Below are 15,209 nucleotides of genomic sequence, written 5' to 3' on the forward strand. Positions count from 1 at the left end.
GCTCCATACTGCAACAACCTCATGAAGAACTTAGAGTCCAGCCCTATCTCGCGCATGATCTGGAGGGCTCTGAAACCACTTCTTGTGGGCAAGATCCTATACACACCTGACACACCTGCTACACAAAAGATCATAAAAGAGGTGAGGATATATGGCACACGTAGTCGTGTGTGTGTGTGTGTGTGCGTGTGTGTGAGAGAATAAGCATCTTATCAGTCAAATGGTGCAAATCTTGCAGGAACTCATAAGACTTTAGTAAGAGTACTCCTCAGATGCCTCCTCAGCCATGATGATCTCTGAATTAAAAGTTAGCTAGATAAACAGCTATCGCATGGGTCAATAGTCTGTATTTAGTACGCTTTGATCTGTTCTCTTCCAGGTCAACAGAACTTTCCAGGAGCTGGGGATCCTTCGGGACTTGGGTGGTATGTGGGATGAAATAAAGCCCAAAGTCTGGAATTTCATGGAGAACAGTGAGGAGATCGATCTGGTCCGGGTAAATCATGACTTCTGCTGTGATTAAATGCATTTGGCTAGTGTTGTGAAAAGAGAGGTCAGACTCTGTGGAATTCACAGCCTTAGCAATAATACTTGCTAGGGTAGATTTTTGGAGAAGCAGAACCTCCAGAACATTGATAGAAGTCAATGCTTGTTATGTAGTACACCCAAAAATAGAAGAGCTTTGCAAAGTAGATGGTTGTTAAATGTATCAGAGTACAAACAGGTATTGGAGTTTTGCAGATCAATGGGCTGCTGCTTTAAAGAAGTGCATTTGTCAAAAGGAATCCTCTTACCTTTGGGACTTGGCATGTCAAAATTAGCAATGTACTCGCATGCAAGTGAACTCAGAGTTGCTAAGTGCAAGTGTTAGTATTTTCAATCGGTGTGTGTTACTTAACACCACATTATGCGGGAATTCATTTACAGAGTCTTTTTTTTTTTTTCTGTGAGTATAGAAGTAGGGTACAAGTTATTCCTTTCCATCTGCTGAGCAATGTAGCATTAAAACTGCACAACAGCACCATACTATGCTGATAAATTTGATTTAGGTCTCTGTGCACCTTGCTTTTTGCAGACCTTGCTCCAAAACAATGCTAGTGCCAGCTTTTTCAACGCCCAGATCAGTGACACGCAGTGGAGGGTACAGGATGTGTCCAGTTTTCTGGCCAAGCAGTCTGAGGATTCCCGGCCGCCGGGGACAGCCTACACCTGGAGGGATGTTTTCAATGAGACCGATCGAGCTGTGCAGAGCATTACAAACTTCATGGAGGTCAATGTCTCTACATTTCGTCTTCCATGTCTTCTCTTCCATTAAAGTCATTACTTGATAGCTCCTCACCCTTGCTCCCGTAACATTTCAGAACGAATATCCTAAGCCAGCAATTTCACAGCATAGCATGCTGGAAGACAGGAAGTGAAAATGACTCCCTTAAGTCATAAAGTCACATGCTGGCAGGTTTTGCCACAGTTCTGCTTCATCAGCACAGTTACACACCAGATCTGAGCTCATGAAGACCGATGTCATTTCATCATATCGCTCTTCCCAGAAGGATGACCTGTAGGAGCAGACAAATGTTAAAATTTTCTTTGTTTCCACAGATGTTGTTTTCGGCAATAAATAATTCTAGGCACCTCCCCGTTAGACATTCTCCATCATACTAAGAACAAACTGGCCTATTTCAACAATTAAGATAACTTAGTACTGAACCCAGGCTTTTTCAGCAAACACACACACATTTTCTGAACCGCTTGTCCCATACGGGGTCGCGGGGAACCAGAGCCTAACCCGGCAACTCAGGGCGTAAGGCCGGAGGGGGAAGGGGACACACCCAGGACGGGACGTCAGTCCACCGCAAGGCACCCCAAGCGGGACTCGAACCCCAGACCCACCAGAAAGCAGGACCCGGTCCAACCAACTGCGCCACCGCACCCCCCCTGCCATGAATAACATTTTTATTGTATACTGGATGACAAAACCAAGGCACAGCTGTATAAGTGATGCTTTATAGCTTGTTGAAATGCAAAGATTTACTTATTTAATCTTTGTCTATTTTAAGTCTTATCTTTAAATTACAAAATTGAAATTTATTCCCTAATTACCATTAAAATATTGAATAAAAAGGTATTTCCATGACAGCACTCAATTTAGAGGTCAGAATGATGTAATGATACAGACCTGTTATTTTCTCTCAAAAGTGTGTCAACTTAAATAAGTTGGAACCGGTGGCCAATGAAGAGAGGCTGATAAACAAGTCAATGGGGCTGCTGGACGACAGGAAGTTCTGGGCCGGTATTGTGTTCCCAAACATCGAGTCCAACAGTTCAGAACTTCCTTCCAATGTCAGCTACAAGATCCGCATGGACATTGACAACGTAGAGCGAACCAACAAGATCAAAGACGCGTATGCATGACAAATCTTGTCCTACTTACTAATACTTCTTAAAGAAAACTTGTATTCAGAACAACAGCCATAGCTTATCATTTTTTCTTATTATTATAATTAAATACCTTAATACTTAATGTTAAGTGAGTTGGGGTGTTGAACTCCCAGCTCAGTCCCACAAACTCATCCTGTGTTAGCAGTTTTGTTCATTATCAACTTTGATATATGCGCCTCTCCATCTCACATCCTGCTGATTTTATTTTCTTTACAGATACTGGGATCCTGGTCCCAGGGCTGACCCCTTTGAGGACATGCGCTACATCTGGGGTGGGTTCTCCTATCTCCAGGATGTCATTGAGCATGGCATCATCCGTGCGGTAACCGGCACCAAAGAGAAGACTGGGGTCTACATCCAGCAGATGCCCTACCCATGCTATGTGGATGACATGTGAGTTGAACCTGAGATCCTAGTACTTCACAGCAAAAATGCACATCAATTGTATGCATAAATTTCTGATACATTCTTATAACTACAATAAATGGTTTCCTAGCAGGAACTCTTACTTGCAGCATTCTGTCTGTCAAGGTATACATTTTTGCCATGTGATGTGATGTGCTGTTGGATAAGATAGGGCCAGTTGTGTTGTTCTTGACATTGAATAGAATCATTTACAAGTTTGTAATTGACCTACCTCAGGTTCCTGCGTGTCATAAGCCGCTCATTGCCTCTCTTCATGACATTGGCCTGGATGTATTCAGTGGCTATTATTATCAAGGGTGTAGTGTACGAGAAGGAAGCCCGTCTCAAGGAGACCATGAGAATCATGGGCCTGGACAATGGGATTCTGTGGTTCAGCTGGTTCATCAGCAGCTTGATACCTCTCCTAGCCAGTGCTGGCCTGCTGGTCCTTATCCTGAAGGTATGACTAACCTTCTCATCCCACTTCCAACATAAACCTTTCCAATTCTCCAAAGACTGCAATAAAAAATTAGGTAGACGGAGAGGGGAAAAAGCATGGTATCTTTGGTATCTGTTTAAGTGATGTGGTGGCATTCCTTGTGCCTTCTTCCACAGATGGGAAACCTTCTGCCTTACAGTGACCCAGGAGTGGTATTCCTGTTCCTAGGCTCCTTTGCTATTGTGACCATTATGCAGTGCTTTCTCATCAGTACCTTCTTCTCCCGTGCCAACCTGGCAGCTGCCTGTGGTGGCATCATTTACTTCACTCTTTACCTGCCGTATGTGCTATGTGTGGCCTGGGAGGACTATGTGGGCTTCGGTGCCAAAGTTGTAGCTGTGAGTAACCATTTTAAAAAAAAAAAAATGCTTTGTCTTCAGATTACTTGATGCCTAGCTTTGTGCAGCATGTAGAACCAGTGGTAATTTTTAACTTTTTTCTTAGAGCCTGCTGTCTCCTGTGGCTTTTGGATTTGGCTGCGAGTACTTTGCATTGTTTGAAGAGCAAGGGGTGGGAATCCAGTGGGACAACCTGCTCTCTAGCCCCTTGTCAGAGGACAATTTTAGTGTCACTACCTCCATCATCCTCATGTACTTTGACTCCTTCCTTTACGCTGTCATGACCTGGTATATCGAGGCTGTCTTTCCAGGTAAGCTGTAGCTCAGAAAGTCCCAAGTATTGTGAACTAGTGGCAGCTATTTGCAGTACTCATGGTTCCATTGTTTTTTCCAGGCCAGTATGGGATCCCAAGGCCCTGGTACTTCCCTGTCTCTAAGTCATACTGGTTTGGAGAAAGTGGTGACAAAACAACAGCTGTTCTGCAGGGCAAGAAAGGAAATGCAGAGGGTACAAAAGCACAATGCCTTCATTCATATTGTCTAATGAAAATATGACACCCCCCCCACTGTCATGATATCAGTCCTGGCCAGCAGTGTACACACTTTGTTCTTTTTGCTTACAAATGCTTTTTAACTCCATCCAGCTGTTTGCATAGAGGAAGAACCAGCCCATCTGAAACCTGGCGTCTACATTAACAATTTGGTTAAGGTGTACAGCCATGGCAACAAGTTGGCTGTTGATGGGCTGACATTGGGATTCTATGAAGGGCAGATCACCTCCTTCCTGGGCCACAATGGAGCAGGGAAGACCACCACCATGTAAGACCCCTTGACTAGACAGAATCTGTAGTATCCTTGAGTGCTTGTCCTGTATCAGTCATTTTAATATAACGGCGTTTCCCTTGACAGGTCAATTCTGACAGGTCTCTTCCCACCAACATCAGGCACAGCATATATCATGGGCAAGGACATCTGTTCTGAGCTGAGTGCCATCCGACGTGATCTGGGCGTGTGCCCTCAGCACAATGTTCTCTTCAGCATGTACGTCCTATTATTAAACCCTTTCAGTGATTTCCACCAGTTATTTACCTTAAGTCTTTTTAGACTATAGCATAAGAAAAAAAAATTTACTTCCCCTGGCATCATAGACCTTAGCACAGCCTGTGGAAACCTATTGATCATATCCTTGTCCTCACCAGGTTGACTGTGGAAGAACACATCTGGTTCTACTCCCGTCTCAAGGGCCTGTCAGAAGAGGAGGTAAGGGCTGAGATGGAGCACATTGTGTCTGACATTGGGCTGCCACACAAACGCAAGTCCAGGACCAGCCAGCTGTCTGGTAAGAGACTTCTCAGAAACTTGCATGAGAATGAGTTTTGAATTTGTTAATGAAGGGTTATATACCAAGATGGTCATTTGGATAAAAAATTGTTTCATTTAAATTGTAGGAGGTATGCAGAGGAAGTTGTCAGTCGCATTGGCATTTGTTGGAGGGTCAAAGGTTGTCATTTTGGACGAGCCTACTGCTGGGGTAGACCCGTATGCCCGCCGGGGAATCTGGGACTTGCTCCTGAAGTACCGACAAGGTAAGCACTGCCTTATCATTCTGAAACATGACTTCAGCCTCAGTCTATCAGTACTCTGATAGGAAAATGGGCCACTTATAATGGATTGCTGTGATTCCTCAAGGCCGCACCATTATCCTCTCCACCCACCACATGGACGAAGCTGACATTCTCGGGGATCGTATTGCTATCATCTCCCACGGAAAGCTCTGTTGTGTTGGTTCCTCACTCTTCCTAAAGAACCAGCTGGGTACTGGCTACTACTTGACCCTGGTCAAAAGGGACCACGATCTGTCTGTCAACTCCTACAGAAACTCCAGCAGCACTGTGTCCTACATTAAGAAGATACCCAACTCGGCACAGGTGCTACACATTTGTTATATGGATATATCTCTGTAAAATGTATATTGTATATTTTCCTCATAACAAATGAGTTGTAGGATCATGCTCCTGCTACAGTCCATGATAAAATTGTAGGACAGCATAGCACAACTGCAAAATTTTAATTGATTGGATTAAATTTGATTGCTTTTGCAGGATGATACTGTCTCAGAAAGCAGCTCTGGCCTTGGCAGTGACCACGAGAGTGAAACCACGGCAATCGGTAAGAACTGGTAACACAGCCCTTAAGCTATCTTCATTCACACTTTCTGTATGAAATGACCCGAAGTGGTTCTTTGACCTGTTTCTCCAGATATCTCCCTCATATCCAGCATGATCTTCAAGCACATCCCTTCTGCACGGATGGTGGAGGACCTGGGTCATGAGCTTACCTATGTATTGCCTTATGAGTCAGCCAAGGATGGTGCCTTTGTGGAGCTCTTCCATGAGCTAGATGACCGCCTGTTTGACCTGGGCATCTCTAGCTATGGCGTCTCCGACACCACCCTAGAAGAGGTAGGGGACCAATTCTTTGTATGGCTCCACATTCTCCACACATTCAGCTACAGTGATATCACTTGCTCAGGGCCTGTTTGTCACCTGTCTCTGGATTTTTTTTAAATTTTTGGACTTTTTATAGATCTTCCTGAAGGTAGCAGAGGATAGTGGAGTGGATGCAGGTAAGGCAATCTCAGTTACGGCACCATGGTTGGTTTGTGTGACCATGGCTTCGTTATTGACTTTTCAGGCTGTCATCTTGATTCAGTATTTGTTACACCTTCTTAGATGGCACTGTTCCAGTTCGTAGAAACCGCAGACATGCCTTTGGAGACCACCAGAGTTGCCTTAAGCCCTTCACTGAGGGTGATGACTTTGACTGCAACAACTCAGATGGAGATCCAGGTACTGCTTCCATACAGAGTTCATGATTACTCCTCTTGGTCCCTCCTTTACAGTTCAAAATCATCATGAAATGGTTACATACCATTTTTGTGTATTTTAATTTTCATTTTAAGAGGGTAACACAGGTTATCTGTTTTCTCCAGAGCCCCGAGAGACAGAATGGTTAAATGGGACACATGCAAAGGGTTCTTACCAGGTCAAGGGCTGGAATTTGAAGAGACAGCAGTTTGTGGCCCTGCTGTGGAAGAGGTTTCTTTATGCCCGCCGCTCTCGTAAAGGCTTCTTTGCCCAGGTAATGCCACTTGAAGTGCTTGGGGAGTTGGACAGGAAAAACACATGCTGCTTTACCTCATATTGGTCTGTGTAGACACTGAATATCGCTTTATAGTCTACATGTCTTTTTGCAGCTCAAGCCATTTCTGCCATCTCATGGCTTTAATAAAAGGTTCTCCTACTTTCAGATTGTTCTGCCAGCTGTGTTTGTGTGCATCGCCCTCGTCTTTAGCCTTATTGTTCCTCCTTTCGGCAAATATCCCAGTCTGGAATTACAGCCATGGATGTATGGCGAGCAGTTCACCTTTATCAGGTACAAGTAACACTTGCTAATAAACTATTTCTTTCCTTTTCTGCTTCACCTTGGATGTCTTAACTGGACATGGTGCACATATAATTGATTGGATCAAGTCCAGCTCACTTAGAGAACACTTCAGTCTTTTCATGATGTTTAATGCTCTTATTTTCAAATCCATCCACAGCAATGATGCCCCTGAAGATGCCAGCACACAGAAGTTGTTAAGTGCCTTGACTAACCATCCAGGGTTCAGAACCCGCTGCGTGGATGAAGAACCTATACCGTACGCTTTACCAGTGATTATGTTCATCTGAAACCATGACAGCATAGATTCAAGAGTGGCAGTACTCTCATGACATGGCTGATTGTCATGCACATTGATGTGAGATGTCCTCTCTGACAGGGGAGTCCCATGTGAGATGGGTGATGACTGGACCACTCCAGAAATTGCAGGCAGTGTGCTGGATGTCATCCACAGTGGTAACTGGTCCATGGAGAACCCCTCGCCTGCATGTGAGTGCAGCTGCGAGGAACGAAGGAAGATGCTGCCTGAGTGCCCCCTAGGAGCAGGAGGCCTGCCCCCACCTCAGGTAAAAAGACTGATCCACCTCATCTCTCCTGGGATCACAGGCTTTGTTGAATTCTTGGGTCTGTAGACCACCCTGTTGATGCAAACATTTAGATATGAGCAGTGGTTGGAAGTTAAAAGTTTCCAGGGATCAGAGGGAACCATCAGTTGTATGTTTATGTTATAATTTCACTTTCTTTTTTGGCATAGTTGAAACTCAGTAGCACTGATACCCTGCAAAACCTGACTGGGAGAAATGTCTCAGACTACCTGGTGAAAACCTACGCTCAGATCATTGGGAAAAGGTACAGCCTCAAAAAACTGAATCCACCAAATAGACAAGTAAAGCACGCTGTTGTATAGTTTCTGTTGACAATAATTCATATAAAATGTTTGCATTAAAATTTTTCCCTTTTTGTTACAGTTTGAAGAACAAGATTGAAGTTAATGAATTCAGGTAAATACACAGGAATTTTACTGATGCACAATGAAATGTAAACGTAATAAGACTGTGTGACCAAATGTAACCTATAACTGGTGTGAGGTCTAACAAGGGCTCTTCTAGTCACCTATATGAAATGCTAAATGTAAAACCTAAGTCCTTTTGCATAAAAGCATTTTGCTTAGGTGGTAAATTACAAGTATTAGTTTTAATATCCCATGTATAAATTCTCTTTATTGTCAAGGACTCTGAAACAGTATCACATTCTGACAGCTGGCTTCTGTTTCTGTCCAGGTATGGCGGGTTCTCTCTGGGAGCCAGGAATTCTCAAATTCTCCCACCTGCCGAAGATATTAATGATGCCATTTCCCGAATCAGGAACATCTTCAGCCTTGAGCAGGTTGGATGATTAGCTTGGTTCTCTGGCAGTCTGCAGGTTACACTGCCTGAAATGCCTTGTAACCATGTGTTTGTGCATCTCTCTCTCTGTTGCTCTGCAGGGTACAGCTGCTGATCGGTTTTTGAAAAGCTTATCTGGATTCATTCAGGGACTGGACACAAAGAATAATGTCAAGGTAGACAAGAACTTCCAACCGCCCTGTCCTCACCCAACAATAATAGACTCGTACTCCAAACAAGACAGTGTAGACCCCCATTCTGAGCAACAGTGTCTCTATTAACAAAGGCTGTTTTTACATTCATTGGATGGAAACTGAGGGATTTCATTACCCTAAATGAAAGAGGGATTACAAACCTATTTCCAAGCACAAGATAGTGATACTTGTAAACCTGCAACAGTCTAACACTGTTACTGAAGAAGCTCAGATCTGTTGTCTTGTGATAGAAAGCCCTTTTGAGGAACTCAGGGTTTGCCTTCTAAAAGTTCTTCCATAAAAGGAGACACTGATTTCACCCAGCATTCGACCCGACTTCTGCCATCCAACATTTCCACTTCCCTGTGGAACTACACCATGTGACATAACCTGACCCCCATCATCCCTTCCCTACACAACAGGTCTGGTTCAATAACAAGGGTTGGCATAGCATTGGGGCCTTCCTCAACGTGATGAACAATGGTATTTTGCATGCCAACCTGCCCGCAAGCAAGGAACCCAGCAAGTTTGGAATTACTGCCTTCAACCATCCACTTAACCTCACCAAGGAGCAACTGTCGCAGGTTGCCCTGTAAGTCTACTCAGCCATCACTCACATTCCAGATGGTTCTGGGACCCTAACAAATACCATCAGAAACTTTAAAGGCTAGTTATATTGGCTAAGATGTTGCTCCTAATATTTGCATGCATATTTATGACTGAGTATTTTCTCCTTGCAGGATGACCACCTCAGTAGATGCCCTGGTGTCCATCTGTGTCATCTTTGCTATGTCCTTTGTGCCGGCCAGCTTTGTGGTCTTTCTCATCCAAGAGCGTGTCAGCAAAGCCAAGCACATGCAGTTCATCAGTGGTGTGCAGCCTTTCCTCTACTGGCTGGCAAACTTTGTTTGGGATATGGTGAGTAGCCCTACTGTCAATCAGGCCAGCAAACTTGCTCGAGCATCTCCATGGCATTTATGATGTTGAGACATTGGTCATTCTACTCAACAACTCTGTTTGGTTTCCAGTGCAACTATATTGTCCCCGCCACCCTCGTCATCATCATCTTTGTCTGCTTCCAACAAAAGGCCTACGTCTCCTCAACCAACCTGCCAGCACTAGCCCTCCTGTTGCTACTCTATGGGTAACCATTCAACTGACAGTGGTTTCACCTGAATACCACCTTTTCCAAAAGATCTATGCCGACAGCACTGGCCTTCTTGTTTCCCAAATGGTCCAGTGTACACCCTTGTGTTTTAGATGGTCCATCACCCCGTTGATGTACCCAGCATCATTCATCTTCAAGATCCCCAGCACAGCCTATGTGGTCCTCACCAGTGTCAACATCCTCATTGGGATCAATGGCAGTGTGTCCACCTTTGTCCTGGAGCTTTTCGGTGGCACTGTGAGTGGCTTCCTTTGGCAAAGACTAAAAATACACAACAGAGACTGGTGCTCAAGAGTTGGAAGTGCACATTTCTACCAGCTTCACTCACCCAAGCTCTTCCCTCCATGCAGGAATATGGTGGTGTCAATGACATCTTGAAGAACGTGTTCTTGATTTTCCCTCACTTCTGCTTGGGCCGAGGCTTGATTGACATGGTGAAGAACCAAGCTATGGCTGATGCCCTAGAGAGGTTTGGTAAGTTGTTGTACTCTAGTTTAAAACATACCCATTGTCTAGTTTGGATTTAACAGCTTCATCTTAGTTTTGCGTGTTGGAAGCATAGATGTGAAGAATACAGATAGTGGGCATATATGATTTGACATTTTCAGGAGGCTTTAATACTCCTGCTGACAGGTGTAATTAATTAAACTCCCAGGTGAGAACCGCTTCCGTTCCCCCCTGGACTGGGACATGGTGGGAAAGAACCTGTTTGCTATGGCTGTCGAAGGTGTGGTTTTCTTCTGTATCACCATTCTCATCCAGTACAGGTTCTGCATAAAATCCAGGTGAGCACCCCCCCCATGAAGGCACCTCCTAACCTGCCAGCAATGCAGTCAACATGTTGCAAGTCTTTGTGCTTTCAGTTAGATGGCATTTAATCCGTGACTAATCTAGCTTCCTACTTTGCTGGCCCCCAGGTCATGGAACGCCAAGCTGAAGCCCATTGGCGAAGAGGACGAGGACGTTGCCCGGGAAAGGCAGCGAATCATGGGGGGTGGGAGTCAGGCAGACATTCTTGAGCTGCGGCAGCTCACCAAGGTAAAGAGCATTTGAGGATCACAATATAGCAGTAATGCTGTAATCACTTTAGAAGTCTATGATTTATTATGAGATTAATCATTTATGCCTCTCTAACCACAGTGGAATTTAGCATAATCTGCTTTCCCTGTGTTTTGAATGTTAATTTAAGGTTAATTTCTTATGTCAGCCTCCCCTAATGACTTCTTACCTGTATACAGGTGTACAAAAGGAAGCAGAAACCTGCTGTAGACCGACTCTGTGTGGGCATTCCTCCTGGAGAGGTGGGCCTCCACTTCCTGTTTGCTGGCCCAGGAGACTGATATGACATCAGTGTTTTGTCTGTTCATGACACAGAAAGAAAGATCAACTTTCTGCCTTTTTCTCTCCCCAGTGTTTCGGTCTGCTTGGGGTCAATGGGGCAGGGAAAACAAGCACCTTCAAAATGCTTACCGGCGACTCGACTGTCACGAGTGGAGAGGCCTTCCTGGCAGGGAAAAGGTGAGGATATGTGACGAGGAGTTCATGAATACCTGTCAGAGCAGAACTGAAGCAGCAAACTCCATTTAGCAGGACTGCAGGCAGGAGAAATTATCTTAAATACATTTGTTTGAATGACTGATAGAAAGCGGTGTTTGGTTCAGTGTGCTCACAGAGCTAGACGACGTCCACCAGAACATGGGCTATTGCCCCCAGTTTGATGCCATCAACGAACTGCTGACAGGTCGGGAGCACCTGGAATTTTATGCCGTCCTGCGGGGGGTGCCTGAGAAGGACGTATGTGAGGTAAGAAGGGCCAGAGATACCTGTTCCAAGTGTATTTCACCTCTAAAGCTTAAGATGAAACAAGAAGACAGTGTGTAACCTGTCTGACCTCTGTCCTCTGTTCCACCCAGGTGGCAGAATGGGGCATCCAGAAGCTAGGCCTGATGAAGTATGTGGATAAGGCAGCCGGGAGCTACAGCGGGGGAAACATGCGCAAGCTCTCCACAGCCATGGCCTTGATAGGAGGGCCCCCTGTGGTGTTCCTTGTGAGTTCACACACTGAAATTCGTTGGGCTGCTTGCAACATTATTTAGCTGCTTGCGCATTGTCCACTTTGCTCTGCCCGTGTTTGGAAACCAGTGTTTACCAGTTGCTTTTGGCAGGATGAGCCCACCACTGGCATGGACCCCAAAGCCCGCCGTGCTCTGTGGAACTGCATCCACAGTGTTATCAAGGAGGGCCGTTCTGTCGTGCTCACCTCACACAGGTAGGTGGAGAATATGAGGAAATACTGTTGGTTGTCATAAACAGGAAATCCGTTACACTCAGATGTCTGGCAGTAGACTTGAGCAAGTCAACGTACCCTCCCCCTCTTCTGTGTCAATCAGCATGGAGGAGTGTGAGGCTCTGTGCACGCGGATGGCCATTATGGTCAACGGTCGGTTCCGCTGTCTGGGCAGCGTCCAGCACCTGAAAAACAGGTGAGCCTGGGAGAACAATGGAGGTGCTTACCAAAAGGGTTTGACTAAACTCCACAACGACATGGGTCCTTATGTGTGTTTGTGTGCGCTAGGTTTGGAGATGGGTACACCATTATTCTGCGCGTAGCCGGACCCAACCCGGACCCAGGGCCTGTCATGGAGTTCATTGAAGGAGAGTTCCCGGGTAGCACTCTGAAGGAGCAACACCGGAACATGCTGCAGTACCAGCTTCCATCCTCCCTCATCCCCCTCTCTCGCATCTTCAGTATCCTGGCCAAACACAAGGAGCGTCTCCGTATAGAGGACTACTCTGTCTCTCAGACCACACTGGACCAAGTAAGAGACACCCAACTGATAGCAAGTGGAAATGGGTATTATAGACTTGCTGAGGGACATTGAGGAAAGGTAGGGGGAAGAGAGAGATGCAATTTTGAAGGGAGGAAACAAAACATCAAAGGCACACAGAAGTAATGTAAAATAAGAATCCTCAGTATAATATGCTCACTTATGTATGGGGGAAAGGGGGTGCGGTGGCGCAGTGGGTTGGACCACAGTCCTGCTCTCCAGTGGGTCTGGGGTTCGAGTCCCGCTTGGGGTGCCTTGTGACGGACTGGCGTCCCCTCCTGGGTGTGTCCCCTCCCGGGTGTGTCCCCTCCCCCTCTGGCCTTGCGCCCTGTGTTACCGGGTAGGCTCCGGTTCCCCGTGACCCTGTATGGGACAAGTGGTTCTGAAAATGTGTGTGTGTGTGTGTGTGTATGGGGGGAAAATAGAAATGTTAATGAAAAATACATACTTGCCTATATCAAATCTTGAGTGATGTACTGTATCCTCTGAATCCTGCATCTTTTCATAACTTAATTCCAGTTGTTTGTCAGTCAGCTAAGAGCAGTTTGAACCACCAAACCAGAAATGGCAGCACGATAAATATGTGGCTATAAATGAAATCTGGGTTTGTTTGTGCTGAGTTTGCATGTTTGTATGAGGTGCCTTCTACAGTCTACAGACAGGTGACCATCATAGCCCTACATTGGGCAAGCAGTTGATGACAGTGGAGGGAAAAAATGGCACTGTATTAAGAAAATCTGTCAGTAAACATTTGTTATATGAAATATATGAAGTTGCATTTATATAAACTGTCAGTTTATCTTGTTTGAAAATGTGGTAATGATAGCTTTGAAATCGGAAATTTTATAACGTGTTTCTTCTTCTTAGGTGTTTGTAAATTTTGCCAAAGACCAAAGCGATGAAGACCACTCAAAGGACGCTTCACAGCTCAGCTCCTTCCTGCAGGACAAGAAGGTGGCGGAGAGCTTTGTGTGACCAGTTTCTTCTGAACTTCTTGAAAAACTGGAGCAGCAGAAGCCAACCAAACAAGGGTTTCTTTTCTATGTTGCATTCATTTCATCATAGTGTTTTTTGTTCCTTTTTTTGGCAGCTGCTGTGCCTAATAAGGGCAAATAAGCAGAATCGTGCTGCCCAAAGAAAGTCAATGCAAGTCAATGCAAAACTTCCACTTTGGTGTTCACAAGGGAGAGTCCTGCACCCCTAGGGGTGGTAAAGGACAGCAAATGCAAAACTTGAATATGCTGCAATTTTTTCTTTGCCAAGTGTTTTCTCAGCCAAGGGTTGATGAGAGTTTGTGTTGTAATGTCATTCCAATCAATCACCATTTGCGGTGGCAACATTCAGGGCCTTTTCCCTCTTTTATACCAAATGCAGACTTTGAAGAACAATCAGTTTTTTTTATAGAAATGCAAGGCCTTAGGGGAAAATGACCATTGACCCTTTTTGATTTATAATATGCATTTTCATATTTATAAGAACAAATATTTGTTATACATTTTTATTAATTTTACTCAAATGTTGTGAGATTATTGAAAAGGAAAAAAAATTTGATTTCCAGTGCAGTGCCTGAAATTGGTTCAGTCTTAACACTCCAAGGAGCCATTAGAACCCCATAATTATTTTTCAGCAACAAAATTTTTATACTTTTGGACCACTTTTCACTCAGAGTTTGAAACAAATACCTCACTAGAAACCCAGGTCCGGGTGTTTTTAATATTTCAGTTCCAGCCTAGTGTTTTCAGTCAAACATCACATGAATTGCTGAACATACATAGCAACCACCTCATGAAGGCACCTCACTGTGTACTGGTGCTCTGATGCATAGGGGTGAGCTGAAGTACTCCAAATCAGTAACTGAAGAGGACAGAATCATGTCAGACAGGCACTGAGTCCAAAGGCAGGCTGTCTCACCACTGGACAGGCCCAGGGACTCAGGCTTTTACTGGTGATGAGTACTGAAACCCTTCTACTAGTGTCATACATTGTCTAATTACTTTAGCAAGCCCTGATAAGCTGCTGTATTCACTGGGGACGTGTTTCGATACACGCAGAGTGATCGAGGTCTGCCAGTCTGACAAGCAGCACACCTGCCATGTATCCTGAACCCTGCAACCAAGTACCACTGATGATGTGTTGTAAAGTCATCAGTTACATCACCATTTGTGCATTCAGACAGGCCACCTCAGCCAAGTAAATAAAGCTGAGCATGGTCAGATCAATGCGGTCAGCTTTTTTCCTCCTTCCAAGCACTTTATATATCATGTTTTCTACAATTTGTTTTGCACTGGAGTACCCACAGACAAGAAACAAACTGTTCGATTGCCAAGAACTGTTCTATTTTGTGTGTTTTTTTTTTGTTTTAAAGTACAAAGAAAGGTTGGGGAGAAAACCTCCAAAGAAAATCCTGTTACTTGTCCTGTGTAGTACTTATTTACAGAATAAAACCTGAAAAATCAAAACCTCTTCACACTTTTTCAAGCATTCCATTAAAGTAGAGATGTTTCAAACT

General features: G+C 44.7%; 1 protein-coding gene across 1 annotated transcript in view; it reads left to right on the plus strand.

The window, feature by feature from the left end:
• LOC108938769 (ATP-binding cassette sub-family A member 1-like) overlaps positions 1-15,159 on the plus strand; it is a 31,465-nt gene extending 16,306 nt beyond the window's left edge. Inside the window, exons 10-50 of the mRNA XM_018759656.1 lie at positions 2-141; positions 380-496; positions 1,076-1,270; positions 2,197-2,402; positions 2,656-2,832; positions 3,082-3,304; positions 3,460-3,681; positions 3,788-3,992; positions 4,076-4,189; positions 4,326-4,500; positions 4,591-4,722; positions 4,881-5,020; positions 5,130-5,267; positions 5,371-5,609; positions 5,784-5,850; positions 5,941-6,143; positions 6,268-6,307; positions 6,414-6,530; positions 6,674-6,822; positions 6,992-7,116; positions 7,286-7,384; positions 7,505-7,691; positions 7,880-7,974; positions 8,094-8,126; positions 8,406-8,511; positions 8,612-8,686; positions 9,127-9,296; positions 9,445-9,622; positions 9,733-9,848; positions 9,965-10,109; positions 10,223-10,346; positions 10,528-10,657; positions 10,790-10,910; positions 11,111-11,173; positions 11,284-11,390; positions 11,534-11,675; positions 11,786-11,920; positions 12,038-12,141; positions 12,263-12,355; positions 12,448-12,691; positions 13,568-15,159. Coding sequence (XP_018615172.1) covers positions 2-141; positions 380-496; positions 1,076-1,270; positions 2,197-2,402; positions 2,656-2,832; positions 3,082-3,304; positions 3,460-3,681; positions 3,788-3,992; positions 4,076-4,189; positions 4,326-4,500; positions 4,591-4,722; positions 4,881-5,020; positions 5,130-5,267; positions 5,371-5,609; positions 5,784-5,850; positions 5,941-6,143; positions 6,268-6,307; positions 6,414-6,530; positions 6,674-6,822; positions 6,992-7,116; positions 7,286-7,384; positions 7,505-7,691; positions 7,880-7,974; positions 8,094-8,126; positions 8,406-8,511; positions 8,612-8,686; positions 9,127-9,296; positions 9,445-9,622; positions 9,733-9,848; positions 9,965-10,109; positions 10,223-10,346; positions 10,528-10,657; positions 10,790-10,910; positions 11,111-11,173; positions 11,284-11,390; positions 11,534-11,675; positions 11,786-11,920; positions 12,038-12,141; positions 12,263-12,355; positions 12,448-12,691; positions 13,568-13,675 — 5,699 coding nt within the window. The 3' untranslated portion in view covers positions 13,676-15,159. The remainder of the gene's footprint in view (position 1; positions 142-379; positions 497-1,075; positions 1,271-2,196; positions 2,403-2,655; positions 2,833-3,081; positions 3,305-3,459; positions 3,682-3,787; positions 3,993-4,075; positions 4,190-4,325; positions 4,501-4,590; positions 4,723-4,880; positions 5,021-5,129; positions 5,268-5,370; positions 5,610-5,783; positions 5,851-5,940; positions 6,144-6,267; positions 6,308-6,413; positions 6,531-6,673; positions 6,823-6,991; positions 7,117-7,285; positions 7,385-7,504; positions 7,692-7,879; positions 7,975-8,093; positions 8,127-8,405; positions 8,512-8,611; positions 8,687-9,126; positions 9,297-9,444; positions 9,623-9,732; positions 9,849-9,964; positions 10,110-10,222; positions 10,347-10,527; positions 10,658-10,789; positions 10,911-11,110; positions 11,174-11,283; positions 11,391-11,533; positions 11,676-11,785; positions 11,921-12,037; positions 12,142-12,262; positions 12,356-12,447; positions 12,692-13,567) is intronic.
• Positions 15,160-15,209: the final 50 nt, after the last annotated feature.

This window comes from Scleropages formosus, chromosome 5, assembly GCF_900964775.1.
Source record: "Scleropages formosus chromosome 5, fSclFor1.1, whole genome shotgun sequence".
NCBI classification, from domain to species: Eukaryota; Metazoa; Chordata; class Actinopteri; order Osteoglossiformes; family Osteoglossidae; genus Scleropages; species Scleropages formosus.